Source organism: Triticum urartu, chromosome 4A (assembly GCF_056163025.1).
Source record: "Triticum urartu cultivar PI428250 chromosome 4A, HENAU_Tu73, whole genome shotgun sequence".
Classification (NCBI taxonomy): domain Eukaryota; kingdom Viridiplantae; phylum Streptophyta; class Magnoliopsida; order Poales; family Poaceae; genus Triticum; species Triticum urartu.
This window is the reverse complement of record NC_141876.1, coordinates 547,311,964-547,330,934: the sequence shown is the minus strand read 5'-3', so window position 1 is coordinate 547,330,934 and position 18,971 is coordinate 547,311,964. Positions and strand designations below refer to the sequence as shown.

The 18,971-nt window shown below is 43.6% G+C and overlaps 2 protein-coding genes and 1 pseudogene across 2 annotated transcripts; 1 reads left to right on the top strand and 2 right to left on the bottom strand.

The window, feature by feature from the left end:
- Positions 1-8,370: 8,370 nt before the first annotated feature.
- Positions 8,371-8,927, bottom strand: LOC147976532 (monooxygenase 2 pseudogene; annotated as a pseudogene).
- A 2,716-nt stretch (positions 8,928-11,643) lies between these two features.
- LOC125552671 (monooxygenase 2) lies at positions 11,644-14,050 on the bottom strand. The gene is made up of 5 exons (XM_048716299.2): positions 13,715-14,050; positions 13,475-13,621; positions 13,171-13,239; positions 12,713-12,884; positions 11,644-12,626 (listed from the first exon to the last, which is right to left on the bottom strand). Exons 1-5 carry the CDS (start codon positions 13,786-13,788, stop codon positions 11,886-11,888), a joined length of 1,203 nt encoding a protein of 400 aa, XP_048572256.1. The 5' UTR covers positions 13,789-14,050; the 3' UTR covers positions 11,644-11,885.
- A 400-nt stretch (positions 14,051-14,450) lies between these two features.
- On the top strand, positions 14,451-15,127 carry LOC125554143 (putative E3 ubiquitin-protein ligase ATL45). The gene has a single exon (XM_048717743.2). It carries the CDS (start codon positions 14,470-14,472, stop codon positions 14,866-14,868), a length of 399 nt encoding a protein of 132 aa, XP_048573700.1. The 5' UTR covers positions 14,451-14,469; the 3' UTR covers positions 14,869-15,127.
- The last annotated feature ends 3,844 nt before the right edge of the window (positions 15,128-18,971 follow it).

Here is an 18,971-nt window from a genome sequence, read left to right as displayed (position 1 = left end):
ATGGAAACAAGAAGTTTAAAAATTAAATAACAAGAAGTTCAACTTTTAATAATAGAGCGCTTCAAAATTTCATAAAAAAGATTAAGAAATAAACCAGAAAGTCCATATTAAAAAGATGGAGAAGTTCGATTATTATAGAAAACTCAGATTTTCCTCGTTATTAAAGAACGGAAACAAGAAGTTCAAAAATTAACTAAAAGAACTTCAACTTTTAATAATAGAGCTCTTCTAAATTTCGTAAAAAAAGATTAAGAAATTCAAATTAATATTCATAAAAAACTCAGATATTTTAATGTAACCGAGAGAAGTTTAGATTGATAACCACCAGAAGTTCACGTAAAACACGGTGTGCATTTTGTATTAAAAAGGAATAAAAAAGCAAAGACTAAAAGTTTTGTTGTTATAAGTTCAAGTCCTCAATTGGATAAAGTTAAAAAAAATATTGTGAGAGAGGTTTCTACAAAAGGAATATCATTTGTGTAACACTAACGAATGGATGGTTAAATTACAAACGAAAATACGTCACAGAAGTTCAACGTGAAAACAACAGGAAGTTCACCAACTACACTGAATGAATTTTAGATGAAATTTTTTTAAAATCGTCGCGAGTATGAAAAAATGATCAACACGGGAAAGTTGCGTGTTTACAACAGCTTTCCACCGGTATATCACTTTCTCAATTTCGATGAGTGTTCTGGTGAGTGAATGTAGAGCTACGAGCAAAAAAATCACATGAAAAACAGAGTGAAGTTCAACTAAACATGCCGAGAAGTACAAGTTCTTCACTTGGTGCATTTTTTAGCAATCTGTTTCGCGATAAAGGTAGAACGAATGATCTTGCCATTTTTGAAATTACTTGAAAATGGCTAGGAATCAGAGAAAACCATCAACATGAAAATTTTTGCATTTTACGTAGCTTTTCAATGGTATATTATTTGCCCCATTCCGATAAAAGCTGTAAAAATTATGGCGAAAATGCGTTTTTAGCCATTTTCAAAATTGACATAAAACCGTAATGAATTAGGAGAAATAATATATACCAAGAAGTTTCGCATTTCCTCAAGCTTTCCAACGCCATATCATTTGATGTATTCGGACGTAAGGTTAAAAAATTAGCTTGAAAATATGAACTCGGTGGAACTTGTACTGTTTTCTAAATTACTTGTAAACCGTTCAAAATTAGAAAAACTTTCAATAAGAGAAAGTAGCGCATTTTCATAAGCATTCCAACGACATATCATTTGCCTCAATTGGATTAGCCATTTAGAAATGACGTCGAAAATACGAACTCCGCTGTTCGGTTTGCGAGTTTTTACGATTTTCTAAATTACTCTTTAACCATGTGGAAGGAGTGGTTTTACAGCTGCTTTCCAACGCCATATTATTTGCCTCATTCCGATAAACGGTTTAGAAATGCGATCGAAAATACGATTCACGTTTTTTGTGTGAAGAAAAAACGGTTTTCAAAATTTCTCTTAAACCGCTTACATTTTGCCAAAAATTGAACTTGGGTCATGATACTGGTGTCCATAGCTTTCCAATGGTATATTGCAAGCCTCATTTGGGCAATGTTGGCGAAAGTTCAACCTAGCACTAGGAGAAGTTCAGGTCGAATAACTCAGGCAGTAAAATTGCAAAAAAAAAAACAATTTCATCATGACACGAGAGCAAAATCCGCCAGTGAGCGAGATTCCTATTTAAAACGGGTATTTAGTTGCTAAAAACATTTATAGATTACACTAACATCATATAGAACATGACTAACCAATATAATTCGCGCGGGGAGACACGGTTGCGAAGATAGCCAGAAGGTCGGGTTCCTACAAAGGGAAGTTCAGGCGTGTAACTCAGGAAGTTCATAACCAAAACCCCTAAACCTTTTAGTACCGGTTGGTGTTACCAACCGGTACTAAAGGTCTTCCCGCCCCTGGCGCTGGCTCGTGCCACGTGGTGGCCCTTTAGTGGCGGTTTGTGTTGAACCAGTACTAAGGGGGGGGCTTTAATCCCCACCTTTTAGTGCCGGTTATAGAACCGACACTAAAGGGCCTTACGAACCGGTGCTAAAGCCCGGTTCTACACTAGTGAGCATCACACCGCCAGGTTGAGTGCCATCCTAGGAGCCATCGCCTCAGGAGTACCCGAACCGGTCATCAGGACAGTTCTGCTCTTCTTCATGTTGAGTTTGGCCGGGGAACCTCCCTCGTCTTGGAGTTGCAATCCATAATCTGCCCTCAGTAGAGTGGCCGCCAGCGCTTGAGCAGTCACAAGAGCCATTGCCACATCATCATCCAACTCACATGTGAAAAGTATGTATCATTTCTTAGTTTTTCGGTGAAATAGTCGAATCAGATGACTAGAGGGAGAGGGAAAGTAGACGACTGCAAATTTTAAATTAACTGACAAATTTAGGACACTGCAGATAAAATAGGTTTTCTGGATACGCAGCCAGATGAGAACAACATATATGACAAGCAAGGAAACAAGAAGGTAAGGGAAGCAACAAGTTACTTAGAAAGCCCACAATCATACAAAGCAAGTAAAGATGTGTGAAAGGTTAACAACAAGTGAGTTGAGGATGTGGAATTTATTCCAAAGTTCACACTCTTTGAGGAGTGTTAATCTTCGTTTGAGATGTGCCGAAGTCAAAGCTCCAGAGCACCACAAGTGGCTCACCTTATTCTCCTTTTTGAGTCGCCCCCTACCAATGAGTCTCAAACCATTCAAGGTTGGTCTTGAAGACAACCACCACACATTTACAAACTTGTTAGAGCACACCACAAGCAAGAAAGTTTCTGAGCCTCGACTCCTACCGCCTAGGAGCTCAAATCTCTATGAGTAACAAATCCTCAACGCAATCAAAGATGAACTCAAATACGGTTTGGTGGAAGTGTAGGTCGGAAATCCTCTCACTTTTCCCTCCAAGGAGTATAATGATTTGACGGAGGAAAGTTGAGTACATCAAGATTTTGAGCTTTACAAATGGAGCAAGAGAGAGAACGATCTTAGCTCAATGTAATTTGATTGAAATTCCGGTGTATCCGAATTTTAATTCCACTATGTCCCGGATTCTGGTATCACTTTCGGAGCATGACTTCTAGCTTACATTGGAGCCGCTAATGTCAAGCCGAAACAAGTGCTGGAGGTAGCACCGGATTCCAACGTTGCCAGATTTAGGGAAATACTCTGGGCGCTATGGATACTAGGTTGGCTCCAGGGCCTATGTGGTGGAAGATTATATGTTCAGATCCATTATGCTATTTAATACCCCTCTGATCTTGAGCATGATTATCATTAGTGAGTAGTTAATTTTGTTCTTGAGGTCACGGGAGAAATCTTGTTGCAAGTAATCATGTGAACTTGATATGTGTTTGATATTTTGATGATATGTATGTTGTGATTCCCTTAGTGATGTCATGTGAATGTCGACTACATGGCACTTAACCATATTTGGGCCTAAGGGAATGCATTGTGGAGTAGTTATTAGATGATGGGTTGCTAGAGTGACAGAAGCTTAAACCATAGTTTATGCTCTACTTCACAAGGGAACGATTTGGATCCAAAAGTTTAATACTATGGTTGGATTTTATCTTAATACTTTTCTCGTAGTTGTGGATGCTTGTGAGGGGGTTAATCATAAGTACGAGGTTTGTTCAAGTAAGAACATCACCTAAGCACCGGTCCACCCACATATCAAATTATCAAAGTAGCGAACATGAATCAAACTAACATGATGAAAAGTGACTAGATGAAATTCCCGTGTACCCTCAAGAACACTTTGCTTATTATAAGAAACCGGCATGTCCTTTGGCACAAAAGGATTGGATGTGTTGCTGCACTTTATTTACTGTTGCCGTTACTTGCTCGTTACAAATTACCTTGCTATCAAACTACTCGTTACCGACAATTTCAGTGCTTGCAGAAATTACCTTGCTGAAAGCCGATTGTCATTTCCTTTTGCTCCTCGTTGGGTTCGACACTCTTATTTATCAAAAGGACTACGATTGATCCCCAATACTTGTGGGTCATCATATCACTTTGCTTCAATCCTTGATTAATTCACCCAATGCCTATGAACAAAACAAAGCTTTCACAAAACATATCGTATAAGCTCTCATTAAAGTTAATGAAGAAAGACTAGAACTTAAGGTTTCCATGCCTAGCAAATTGCTTGATGAATGGGAACCTACTATCAAAATAAAGATTAATAATTATGAATGCAACACTTTATGTGACTTGGGAGCAAGTGTTTCTACTATGCCAAAAGTGTTATGCGACGTCCTTGGTTTTGATGCTATGACTACATGCTCTTTAAATTTGCACCTTGCGGATTCTACTATTAAAAAGCCTATGGGGAGGAGTAATGATTAGATTATTATTGCTAATAGAAATTATGTACTCGTAGACTTTATTGTGCTTGGCATTGGATGCAATCCTACTTGTCCTATTATACTTGGAAGACCCTTTTTGAGAACTATAGGTGCCACCATGGATATGAAGTAAGGCAAAATAAGGTTCTAATTTCCACTAAAGAAAGGTATGGAATACTTCCCTAGAAAGAAAATAGAACTTCCTTTTGGAACTATTATGAGAGCTATGTATGATCTATCGCTCAAAGATGATAAAATTTGATATCTTGCACTATGCCTAGCTAGGGGCATTAAACAAAATGCTTGTTGGGAGGCAACCCACTAGTTATCCTTTATTTTGTTTTGCTTCGTACTCACCAAATACCAATTAGCCAAGTGATATTTTTCTTTGACCATCATAATCATCCCCGGAGGCAATATACCATCTATAATTGAAAGCCTTAATGGCACACTTCGAAAATTTAATCCAGAAGAGCAAACAAATAGAACTGCTCAAAAGACATGCTCTAATGAGCATAACTCTCACCAAAGTAGACAAGAACCACCATGTCTAACCAAAAACTCTAAATTTATCAACCACTAGGTGGTGGTCTTCTTTCCTTAACTTGCTAAATGTAGAGGAGCTCCCAAATATTTAATAGGAAACTACTAATCCGACAACCAAAAGTTTGTGCAGATAGGAATATTAGGTTCTGCAATATTAATGGGAACCGAATCATTTTTATGAAAATTAATCTTCATGCGGGATAGTTGCTGAAATATGGATGAAAGCCACTTGAGATTTTCTTGCGCTTTTGCTAAATGTGAGGCACCTGAATTTTTCTTAATTTCAAGTCAAATCTCTCACCGTCCATTGCGGTGCTTTGTGATTTTTCGTCATGTGTAGGAATAAATAGTTGAATAATGTGTTTTGTTTATTCAGTCAATTTCAATCATGCTTTCTTTTGTAGCTGGGCCGGCCTGCTGCCCACAGACGCAAGTCCAGTTTTTCCAGCTTTATTTTCTTCCACAACTTTTTTTATGTACATTGATAAGCTGCAGTAGTGTAGCCAGCGGATGCATGCATGCACATTGGTTTCTTAGCCAGAATACTACCTGTGCATGTGCATGAGGATTGGTTTGCTTATGTTTTCTCTCGTTTTCATGTGTTTTTTCTTCTGTTTTTTGTTTTTTTGTACATGGTTTTCCTTATTTTTCTTGATGTGTATGTGTGTAAATTATTATGCATAAGTACTATATAATATGTGTGTATTATACTAGAGCATGAAAATTGCATTATCTTTGCTTATTGTTGTATATTATAAAAAAGTATAATTTTTATGCAAATTGTGTGTAAGTATGTGTCCTCATTTTTTATTTTCTTTCTTCATTAAGGGTAATACCAATGCCACTAGATCATTCTTCATTAAAAAAGTTCTTTCTTGTTTTTATTTTTATTTTATTTTATTTTTGTATAGGGTAATACCATTATTTTAAAAAATGGTAATACCAATGCCACTAATTCATTCTTTCTTAGAAAACTTCATTTTTTATTTTTTATTGTAGTTTCAGTACAAGGGGGAAATAAGACTAGAGGAAGAAGTAGATAGTTGGGCCTTTGGATCTTGATCGGGCGGTAGTTAGCAATTTGATTGAACCAAAAAAATCCAAGTGCATGTTTAAAAGTTGCCCTCTTATTGCTAGCTTTTTTCCCACACTCGTGCTAATGTTTCGGTTCCTTTCCTTTTTCTTGTTGCTTTGTTAATTTTTTGGCATAGCATTTTCTTTTATATCCATGCATGTGGCGATGGTTTAATAATGCAAGCATGCGGCACTGCTTAATTTTGTTATTTGAAAGTTATAGTACTATATGATTGTTCTTACATATTGTGCAACATTGCAAGCTCGATAAAATATGTGTGCAAGCTTTGCCATCCTTTGTTTTAATTTTGTTTCTTCTTTTTAGGTAGTACCAATATAACTAATTCATCTAACTTAGAATAACATATGTTTTAGTTTATCCTTAGTGTATGTTTCTGTTTACCCATGAGAAAAGAGTGACTGGCAAAAAAGTTTATTATTCTCATGGGTGGTAATGTTTCTAGCTCTTGTTTTGTTGTTCTTGCTAAGTATCTTTATTTTATTTTATCGTGCCTTTGTTTATTGATGCTTAGTCTATTTGTCACAATTAGTTTTCTCATATATTTGTGCATGTCATGGAGTATTTGATGTTGCAATTGTCCAACACTACTTAATTTTTGTGTTAGGAATTAAACTGAAGTTCATTTTTCATGGTTCTACTTGATTCATAATTATTATTAAAGCTACACTACTATATGCTTGCACTTGCATAATGTGGAATAGTGCAAGTTCTATGAAATTAGTTGCAAATTTAGTAATCATTTGCTTCAGGGTTTTTTCTTGGTTTTCTTTCTTCTTTATGGTAATATCAGTATTCCTAATTGATTGTACATGATAATGTCATATATTTTTATTATGTCTTCGTTTATTGATGCTTAGTTGATTTCCTTTGCCATTGAATTTTTTCTTATATTTTAGCATGCAACAAGATATTTGATGTTGTAATTGTGTGAACTGCTTACTAGAAAACTTTGAATTATAATTTATTTTCTAATTTATCGACTTGAATCATACTCCCTCCATTCCTAAATATTTGTCTTTTTAGAGATTTCAAATGGACTACCACATACGGATGTATATAGACATATTTTAGAGTGTAGATTCACTCATTTTGCTTCGTATGTAGTCACTTGTTGAAATCTCTAGAAAGACAAATGTTTAGGACCGGAGGGAGTAATTATTATCAGAGTTCACTAGTTTACACTTGTTCTTGCACATTATAGAATATTAGTTTTACATATTTTTTGTGCAAGTTGTCAAGATATAATTAATTTCTTGTTATCTTCTTATGTTTTAAACAAGTCTTGTAGTTCATTCTTTCATAGAAAGAAAGTTGGGCTTCTTTTTTTTCTTTGTTCAGTTCACTTTGATAACAACAACTAGAATTCTTTATTGTTTAGAAAGAAACACGTTCTTCATCGTATCTATTTTTATTCATTTTTTGTTTGTAGGTAACGCCACTTCTAGAATTCTTTCTCTCTTGGACTATCTTTTTTGTTTTCACATTTCTTCTTTTAGGGGTAACCCCACTCCCACGTTTCTAGTTTCATTATATTAAAATTTATTAACTTCTCACCTTTTGTTCATTTCTTGGTTCAAATGTATTCTTTTTGATTTTTTTTCTTTTTCAATTCTTTATTTATTGTTCATTTTGACTAATTTTAATATGCATTCTCTTTGTCGAATATCTATATTGCTTTATTTTGCATGTAATACCTTGATTTTCAATTAATTTCCATTAAATATAATATATAAGGATTCTGGTTTAATTCCCTCTTTTATCCCTCTAACGATCTTTATAACTATAGAGTAATATACGTGTCAAGGCAACACATGTATACATGGTGATGGTTATGCAGTGCTTTGCATATATCATGTGTGGTCATGCTCGAAGAAATATATTCTAATGCTAGTTTTTTTTAGGGGATATTATAATGCTAGTAGTACCTCACTGGAGCATCCATGTAGTTGTTTGCTGGGCTTTGATCAGTTCGGTTTTGATAGTGGAATTTCTATTCTGCTGTTGGGCTTTGATCGGGATGTGTGTTGAAATTGAATGAAACTTAACTTGGGTCAACTGGCTACGTTGGATGTGAATCAAATGTTCCAGCGAGTAAAATTGACTGACACAAAGAAATTTTCAGGCACCTAAGCTATAGGTGCTTCCTCCATTTTATTGCCATTTTCTGACTGTTTTCCATGAAATAGAGGGTATCATCTACATATTGTAGACTAATAATCCTATCAGGTATCAAATTATTTTCTTTATTTAACTCGAAAAGTCTAAATACAGGCATCCAATCGATTTGATTGATGCCGTTTTAACTGATTCATTTTCTCTCGTCGTTCTTGTTCTGCCGTCGTGAAGGAAGGAATGACAAAACTAGAGCTTCCCGCAGTCGTAGTCGGCCATGTCGACCATCACTCTTGCCAGCAATCCCGAGAGGAACTTCTCTCGGAGGAACTTGATCGCCGGGTTGCTGCTCTGCTGCACGAAGCCGACGACGTACGCGGCAGTGACCAGCCGGATGGCCCGCCACCTCCGCTCCTTGGCGTACTTCTCCAGGGCCGCCTCAGCGCTCCCGTGCCCGCCAACGGCGAAGGCCTCTCCGAGGCACCGGGCGAGGACGACACCATCCTCCAGCGCCGCGCAGCCACCCTGCCCGAGCTCCGGGGTCATCGGGTGGAACGCATCGCCGGCCACGCACACGCCGCCCCTGCAGATGCTGCCCCGGACCAGCGCCAGCGGCGACCGGAACCGCAACGGCGAAAACACCACCTCGCTCATCTCGCTTCACTCCACCACGTCCAGCGCCTCCGCCAGGATCTTGGCGGCCGTCAGCCCGGCCAGCACGTGCCGCCGCATCTTGGCCACGCTCTCCTCCGCGTCCCCGTCCGGGACGGGTACCAAGTGTAGTTTCAGTACACGGATGTGTCGGATTAGGACTTGGGACGGGGGAAGAAGGAAAGAGGGGGCCCGGCCCCCTTTGCCCTAAACCAATTCGGTTTGGGCCTTGGGGGGCGCGCCCCACACTTCCCTTGCTTCTCTCCTTTTCCACTAAGGCCCATGTAGGCCCATTAAGTCCCCGGAGGGTTCCGGTAACCCCCGGTACTCTGGTAAAATTCTGATTTCACTCGGAACCCTTTCGATATTCAAACATAGGCTTTCAATATATCAATCTTCATGTCTCGACCATTTCGAGACTCCTCGTCATGTCCGTGATCACATCCGGGACTCCGAACAACCTTCGGTACATCAAAACATAAAACTCATAATATAACTGTCATTGTAGCGTTAAGCGTGCGGACCCTACGGGTTCGAGAACTATGTAGACATGACCGAGACACGTCTCTGGTCAATAACCAATAGCGGAACCTGGATGCTCATATTGGCTCCTACATATTCTACGAAGATCTTTATCGGTCAGACCGCATAACAACATACGTTGTTCCCTTTGTCATCGGTATGTTACTTGCCCGAGATTCGATTGTCGGTATCTCAATACCTAGTTCAATCTCGTTACTGGCAAGTCTCTTTACTCATTCCGTAATACATCATCCCGCAACTAACTCATTAGTTGCAATGCTTGCAAGGCTTAAGTGATGTGCATTACCGAGAGGGCCCAGAGATACCTCTCCGACAATCGGAGTGACAAATCCTAATCTCGAAATACGTCAACCCAACAAGTACCTTCGGAGACACCTGTAGAGCACCTTTATAATCACCCAGTTACGTTGTGACGTTTGGTAGCACACAAATTGTTCCTCCGGTAAACGGGAGTTGCATAATCTCATAGTCATAGGAACATGTATAAGTCATGAAGAAAGCAATAGCAACATACTTAAACGATGTGTGCTAAGCTAACGGAATGGGTCATGTCAATCACATCATTCTTCTAATGATGTGATCTCGTTAATCAAATGACAACTCATGTCTATGGTTAGGAAACATAACCATCTTTGATCAACGAGCTAGTCAAGTAGAGGCATACTAGTGACACTATGTTTGTCTATGTATTCACACATGTATTATGTTTCCGGTTAATACAATTCTAGCATGAATAATAAACATTTATCTTGATATAAGGAAATAAATAATAACTTTATTATTGCCTCTAGGGCATATTTCCTTCACACAATAACCTGCCTTTGCTGATGGGGCTGAAGAGAAGGGGCATTGAGTGCAATACACTTTGTGTTTGCTGCGAACGACTTGATGAAGATGGGGCGCACTTGTTTTTCAGATGCAAGGAAGTGAAGCAGGTATGGTGCCGCCTGCAACTGGAGGATACCCGACTTCGTATGTGTGCGGGCATTGATGCAAAGGAAGTGGTTAAGATCCTCTTGGAGCTGGATGAGAACAGAAGGGTGCTGGTTGTATGCATGTTATGGTGTTGGTGGTCTAGGCGGAACAAGATAAATGCAAAAGAGCGTGGCGAGTCGATTGATAATCTGCTAACCAGAATTCAAACCTGCGCTTCTGACTGTCTGAACCTGTGCGTGAGCCAGGGAAGAACAAACCCAGCCAGAGAGGAGCAAAGCTGGAGCAGGCCAGAGGGGGACAATCTTAAATTCAATATTGATGGGTCTTTCTTCTCTGCAACTCGTAATGGTGGCTGGGGTTTTGTAGTACGTGATAGTCAGGGTGTTGTGAGAGGGTCAGGCGCTGGTCGCCTCGCACACCTGGCAAGTCCGATGCAGGCGGAAGTGACAGCATGCTCTGAGGCCTTACAAGCTGCGACTGATTGGGGTATGGTGGACATTACTATTGAATCAGACTGTCAATCTTTTATGCGGGCGGTACAAAGCAACGATTTTGACCTCGCACCTGAAGGAGTTATGTTCAGGGATATTCGCCTCTTTGCCAGGCTCCACTTTAATTCTGTAATTTTCTCCTTTGCGCCAAGGGGCTGTAACATTCTCGCCCATGTACTTCTATAGGTGCACAAAGGCAATCTCCTAAACAGTTGTGGGCTGGAGAATTGCCGGATGATGTAAACGTCAGGAAGGCCAGCGTTTCTGCTGCGCCAGTGGGTTAATGGAATCGAGTGTTCCATCTCAAAAAAAAAACGTTCCAGCAAGTAAAATTGATTGACACAAAGAAATTTTCAGGCACCTAAGGGCATGTACAATGGTGCTATCTTAGAAATGTAATGTAGGATAAATAATGAGGTGGAGGAGAGAGAACTCATAAGAAAAGGCTTATCTTCTCTTATTTAAGATAAGACAAGAGATGATATCTTAGCACAATATGTGTCACCACGTTTTTAGGAATAATTAGTTATGAAGATAATGTACAATGTTTGATAAGATAGTCTTATCTTAAGTCTTGCATGTGATTTAGAGATGACAATTTTTTTGTCTACAATGGGTCATCTATTAGTCTTATCTTCAATAACTAGCAATTCCTAAAAATGTGGTGAGACATATTGTGCTAAGAGATCACCTCTTGTCTTCTCTTAAATAAGAGAAGACAAGCCTTTTCTTATGAGTTCTCTTTCCTCCACTTCATTATATATCCTATGTGGCACTCCTAAACTAGCACCATTATACATGCCCTAAGGCTAAAAAATGATCCATTATAGACATCTTATTTTTGTCATCTCTTAATTACATGCAAGACCTAAGATAAGACTATCTTATCAACCATTGTACATGCCTTAAGCTATACGTGCTTCCTCCATTTTATTGCCATTTTTTGACTGTTTTCCATGAAATAGAGGGTATCATCTACATATTGTAGACTAATAATCCTATCAGGTATCAAATTATTTTCTTTATTTAACTCGAAAAGTCGAAATACAGGCATCCAATCGATTTGATTGATGCCGTTTTAACTGATTCGTTTTCTCTCGTCGTTCTTGTTCTGCCGTCGTGAAGGAAGGAATGGCAGAACTACTAGAGCTTCCCGCAGTCGTAGTCGGCCATGTCGACCATCACTCTGGCCAGCAACCCCGACAGGAACTTCTCCCTGAGGAACTTGATCGCCGGGTTGCTGCTCTGCTGCACGAAGCCGACAACGTACGCGGCAGTGACCAGCCGGACGGCGCGCCACCTCCGCTCCTGGGCGTACTTCTCCAGGGCCGCCTCGGCGCTCCCGTGCCCGCCGACGGCGAAGGCCTCCCCGAGGCACCGGGCGAGGACGACGCCGTCCTCCAGCGCCGCGCAGCCGCCCTGGCCGAGCTCCGGGGTCATCGGGTGGAACGCGTCGCCGGCCACGCACACGCCGCCCCTGCAGATGCTACCCCGGACCAGCGCCAGCGGCGACCGGAACCGCAGCGGCGACGACACCACCTCGCTCATCTCGCTCCGCTCCACCACGTCCAGCGCCTCCGCCGGGATCTTGGCGGCCGTCAGCCTGGCCAGCACGTGCCGCCGCATCTTGGCCACACTCTCCTCCGCGTCCCCGTCCGCCGGGGACGGGTACCAGGTGAAGTTCCAGTACACGGAGGTGTCGGAGCAGGGGAGCACGCCGGAGCGGAAGCCCTGGCCGATGAACTGCAGCATCTCCGGCCCGAAGCCGTGGCCGTCCGGGTACTCGGCGAGGCCCCTGGTGGCGGACCGCCCCGAGAGGATGGGCTTGGGCAGGCCCAGCCACCTCGCCACCACCGAGTTCACTCCGTCACACCCCACAAGAACCTGCACGCACGGATCCGCTTAGTCAGTGTAAGAAGATTTTGTTACCAACCGCAGTGCAGTGCTGACAAGAAGAGATGCGCTCTTACGTTGGCTCTGATGGTGGAGCCGTCGGCCATGTGCAGGAGCTTCACGTTGCCCTCTTCCTCGATCTCAATGGCGACCATCTTGGAGGAGTACCTGATGGTGCCCTCCGGCAGCTCGTTCTCCAGCGTCTCTAGCAGGAAGTTGCGCTTCACGCACCGGATCTCGTGAGGCCCGCTGATAGAAGGAACCATGATAATTATTGGGAGTACCTAGAACTCATCTAAATGAGATATAATTTGGTCTCATTCACTTGGAAATCAAGAACAAAAATAATCCACGTCAGCACACACGCATCTTATAATATCACATCCAATGGCTATAAAAGGTGAATGAGACCAAATTATATCTCATCTAGATGAGTTCTAGCAAAACTGATAATTATTCGCGGTCAGATTAATGATCAGACAATTGTTCCTATGATTGTAAATTCAGTGAGCATGGTCTCGTAAGATTGTCGTACCTTTTACCCTGCATCTTTAGGCTCACTTTTGCGGCAGCCTCGCCCGTGGACGCAGAGAAGGCCACCAGCCTGCGAACAAGTACAGTAAAATATTCACTTCAGTGAGCTATAGGGACAGTGGTTTGTGTAGAGACATAGACATTTTCCACTAAAGAAAGGTTCATCTTAAATCTAAAAAGTGTTTAAGTAATTTGACAGGTTTGACCATGAGCCAATTATTCTGAGCTTCACAGTGAGTTGGTGTATGTACTACGTTGCTCTGTACAGAAAAGCTTTGGTGGGTGGGATGCTTAAAGATTATGACCTCTCGTAGAGGAGATGGTGCTCCCTGATCTTGTCCCCGACACCGAGCGCATCCAGCGCGCGGAAGGCGTTGGTCCATGTGGTGAAGGCGTACCCCGACGCCCGCAGCGTCGCCGACGACTCCAGCACCACGCACCTCACCCCTTTCCTGCAACACCACCCGTTCGTCAGCTTGATCTTCCAGGCCGGAGCGAGAGCCGAACGGAACAAGAAACCCCAATCAAGAAGGCTCTTGAATTACCTGTGCAGCCCCAGGGCCGTGGCGAGGCCGGCGAGCCCGGCGCCGGCGATGACGATCTCCTCGACGCCCTCCATCTACCGTGGAGACTTAGTGAAGAGTGCTGGAGCAAGAAGAAGAGAGGGATCCGATTCTGATGGAAGAACCAGGAGCTTCAGTGTGTGACGTATTTATAATTATAACAGCAGCATGGACTGGAAGGTGGCTGGAAGGCCGGCCGATCGAGGTGAGGAGGTGATCATCTCATCTTCACGTGACGAATTGGATGGAGGCCGTCGGTTGGATGACCGGATTCTTTCTTTCCGCTGGACGCGACGGGGAAGGAAGGCGAACTCTGACTTTGGTCCACCGCGGCGGCCGTCTACGTGACCACGTCCAGGCATGTACTACTGCCTTGGCTCTCACGTCGTCAGAGATAGGGTATGGCCGGGGAGATTCTGTCGCAAAAGGTTTCAAGATTGTTGTGCTGCTCGTCTGCGAATGCCTGTGTGTGTATAGTAGCGTGTCTCGGTCGCAAGATTTGTTGTACATGCACAGAGGAAACTGCCTAGCTGGTTTCCTTGTGCAATTCATTATTGACTAGCTAGACCAATCTGCAGGCTCCTTTTTCTTTTCCTGGCAAAGTTACACGGAATTACGACTAGCGCGTTTATTTGGATTTGGACCGGACTATGGAATTCTTTGGCAGTGAGTATAATATATATGTGGTCTGATTTGATATCCACCGTGACAGGTTGTATTGCCAGGCAGCGACCACCATGCCCGGCTCCACCGTGGTGCTCATCGGCGCCTTCATGGCCGCGCTTCTCGCCGTCTCCCTCTCCACCGTCGTCCTCTGCTCCAACCGGCGCCAGGCGTCACAGCAGAGCGTTGTCGACTTCGAGCTCGGCCTGGGGCAGCCGTGCCCGTGCGGGATCGACAAGGCCGCGTACCCGACAACAGTGTATTCGTCGGCTGCGAGCCAGATGGCTGCCGCCGCCACGTCGGTTAAAGAAGATGGCCGGGCGCCGGGAGACACGACGTGCGCGGTGTGCCTGACGGAGTATGCAGACGGCGACGACCTCCGGTGGCTGCCCAGGTGCCGGCATGCGTTCCACCGGTCGTGCGTCGACGAATGGCTGCGCCGGCGCCCAAGCTGCCCGCTCTGCCGCACGTAGCCTCCACGCATGCATGCATGCACTAGCTACAGCTAGAGCAGGGTTGCTAACACGCATGGGTCGAATGAATCACACATTTGTCTTCATTCCTTGACTTTATTTATTCACTGTACAACGCTCCGCGTGAAACTCTAACAGACAAACAAACTGCCTCTCGTGTCACGACCATTTCCTAGGCAGCAACAGATCATAGTGTAGCTAATTCGCGTTGGTATATGTCTCCTACTACCAACTCCCACTGTTTCTAATATATCTCTTTAGATACTAGTAAATGTGCATGTGCAACACACGTCTATTTGGACTAATAAGTGTGCACGTGTAACACGCGTCTATTTGGATTAACACATTATACTAAACTTAATACAAGACAATTTATTCATAAATTTAAAATTTCCCCATAAAGTACACAATCTCTTATTCCCTACTCGCACAAATAATTTGAAATATCGTTTCTCCTTAATCAACATGTCTCCTGTATTAAAAGACCACCCACTTTTCCCAATGTATAAAACTCAAAATTATTTAGAAGATTCATCATAATTCTCCATATGCACATATTTATGCAAGTATAATCACACATGAAATTAAATGTCACTTAGGACAAGCTAAGGAACCGTTTCAGTAACAAACTCCAGTCAAGAATTATTATTACAATTGAGTGTCAACCACAATAGTAGGAAGAGATCTCTATGGTTTGTTGAAAAGAGGAAGCCATTGTTAGATAGAGAAGTGTAGAGATGTCTTGACTGCATAGAATCAGCTGTGAAACAAGACAAAAAAATGCGGTGGTAATGTATCCGTGTATGTTTTGTGGGGTGCACTTAGAGAAGATAATGTTTGCTCTTTTATAAGTAGTATAGAAGTAGAGATGAAGTCATAAGGATCATGATTCAAGATATTCGGAGAAACATGGTTGGTCTCTCTGCATGATGCGAACTCGTCACCTCTACCAAAGTGCTCGTGCGTAGTATGTAATGTAGAGTGCAATAATGAAATAAAATAAATGATATGAGAATTTACCATGACCACAAAATATCCTACATTCGTCATCATCATAATCAACATGCATCTTTTGCTTCTCTTGTATGTGGTCCAAGTTTTCTATCAGGAAAACATGTTAACTCACCTGTAGATAAGGACAGTATGAAAATGCTCATGTGAAATTACAATTGCCATGTATCTGCTGGACAAACAAATACACTTATGCAAACTTCGGGTTTTTTAGTAAAACTTATGCAAACTTTAGTTTTTTTCACTAAAACTTATGCAAACTTCTGGGCTTTTTTCAGTGAAACGTAATTTCATGGCTGCAAGTAAGGTCTTGGTTCGGCGAATTTGTCTGTGAGTTCACTATGTAGTCGTGAGTTGGCCATGTAATAACCGATAGTCAGTACTTAAAAAAATAAGGATGTCTGTTGCAGGTACGCGAAAATCAGTGAAAAATGAAGAAAGAAAGAAAGAAGGCATTGGTTGCCTGAAACCCAACTGTATGTGCTCCAGTGCTACTCTGTTTCTTATTGCCTCATCTCTAGTTCCTGTACTTCTAGATGTGTCACCACCGGTGAGGTAGCGATGATAGTAAAAAAAACAACACTCAATACTTACCTGATTAGTGCGTGTGTCCGGCGCGTTCACGTGAAGGCAAGTGTCTCCGTCATTCAGGCCTGCGAGCGGCCGCGACGACCGTGTCCTCTCACCAGTTGGGCGGCGTTGTCGATGCAGGTGAGTCAGTCGTCCAGCTTTGAGGTGGCGGCCTCCACGCACCGGGGCGTGGGGAGTTCCAGGGTCCAACGAAGGTAGGATGTCTTTGGACGACGTCGTCCACGCGTGACTACTGGACAAGCGTGTCCAATGGAGCAGTACATGTCAGAGCTGAGGGAGTCGGCGGTGGCTTTGGGCGAGTGAGATCGGGCCGTGATTAGCTTCACCTGCTGCGCAGTGGCCGAGACCTGCGCCGCTCAAGGGACGACGATGGTTGGCGACCAGGAAAATCTACATGCATGGTTGTGGGGGCGAATGCCCCCACTCAATTTTTTTGGCCCACTTATACTGGTCCAGGATACTCAGGGTTGCCCCCACTTGAAGGGGGTCGGCGGTGGGTGGTTGTCAGCGTGGGTGTTGTGGACGGAGCTGAAGTCGACGCGGATGCCGGTGGTTCCCGGAGAGCATGCCCAGGACATGGACGAAGTCGTTGCAGTCAGTAGAAGAGTGACATGACCTTCAAGCAGAAGACAAAGGCGGCGACGGGACGTGTATGTGTTCGGAGGAAGCTGCAGCTCCTCCTCGCGTGTCTCCCACTGTGGCTCGCGTGGATGGTGGGCCAATGATGGCAGGCGACTCGCGATCGCGATTCCCTGATAGGAGACGATAGGATGCACTCGTGATTAGTTTTCCTAAACAATTAGATGTGAAAGGATCGATATGGTTGACTAGAGGGGGGTGAATAGGCAACTAACAATTTTTAGCTTTTCTTTAACAATTTAAACTTTGCATCAAAGTAGGTTGTATAGATATGCAACTAGGTGAGCAACCTATATGATGCAACAAGGATAGGAACACAAGCAAGCAAATGATATGAAACAAATAAGCTTGCACAAGTAAAGGCACGAGATAACCAAGAGTGGAGACGGTAGAGACGAGGATGTGTTGCCGAAATTCCTTCCCTTTGAGAGGAAGTACGTCTCCGTTGGAGCGGTGTGGAGGCACAATGCTCCCCAAGAAGCCACTAGGGCCACCGTATTCTCCTCACGCCCTCACACAATGTGAGATGCCGTGATTCCACTATTGGTGCCCTTAGAGGCGGCAACCGAACCTTTACAAACAAGGTTGGGGCAATCTCCACAACTCAATTGGAGGCTCCCAACGACACCATGAAGCTTCAACACAATGGACTATGGCTTCGCGGTGACCTCAACCGTCTAGGATGCTCAAACACCCAAGAGTAACAAGATCCGCAAGGGATTAGTGGGGGGAATCAAATTTCTCTTGGTGGAAGTGTGGATCGAGGCCTTCTCAACCACTCCCAAACAAATCAACAAGTTTGATTGGCTAGTGAGTGAGATCGGGCGAAAATGGAGCTTAGAGCAATAATGGAGCTTGGGGTTGGAAGAGATGAGTCAACGGGGAAGAAGGGGACCCCCTTATATAGTGTAGGACAAAGATCCAACCGTTACCCACCAACCAGCCCGCGGCCAGTGGTACTACCGCGCCAGGCCAGCGGTACTACCACAGGGCCGCGCGGTACTACCACTTGCTACCAAGCGGTACTACCGCACGGCTATGCGGTACCACCGTACTAGCCGGTGGTACCGCCGCAACCCCAGCGACAGCAAGGTCAGATCTGACGCGCAGGAGCTGAGGGCGGTACTTCCGCAAGCGTGGTACTACCGCGCCTCCATGCGGTACTACCGCAAGGCAGAAATCCCCTAGCCAGGGGGAAGGAAACATCCGTGCCTACTTCCGCAAAGAAACGGAACAAGCAAAAACCCGACACGGTAGTACTGCCGAGGGGCGGTACTACTGCCTGACAGCATAGCGCGGTACTACCGCGGTAGGTGCGGCTGTAAAAAAATTACATACGCCCCTACTACTGCGAAGGAGCGGCACTAGCCTGGTGGGCAGTGGTAGTGCAGCTCCAGGGGAGCGGCACTACCGTGGGCACCTGCGGTACTACCGTGCCACCGCACGATACTACCGCTAATGCCTACGGTACTACCGTGTGACGCCCCGAGACCGTTGCGCCAGGTGTCTTCCAGTTATTCGTTGTTTTTGCTTTGTCATTTGCTTGCATGTTGCATCTTGCCATGTCATCATCCGCATTGCATCATCATGTTTTCGAAACTTGCATCCGTCCCGCCCTCCTTGTTCTCTCCGTTGTCCGTTCTGAGTCCAGACACACTTGCACGCGCCCATGACATGTCCGAAATAATATTTTATAAGTGGCCGGAAAATGTTCTCGGAATGGGATGAGAGTTGGAGTGCGGTCTTGTTATAGTGTAGGTAGGCTGCCTGCCAAATTTCATCGCTTTCGGAGTCCGTTTGACGCCCCAACGGATAAATATAGCGGCAATAGTAGCCGGTCTAACGTCGGACGTTTTCGGTCT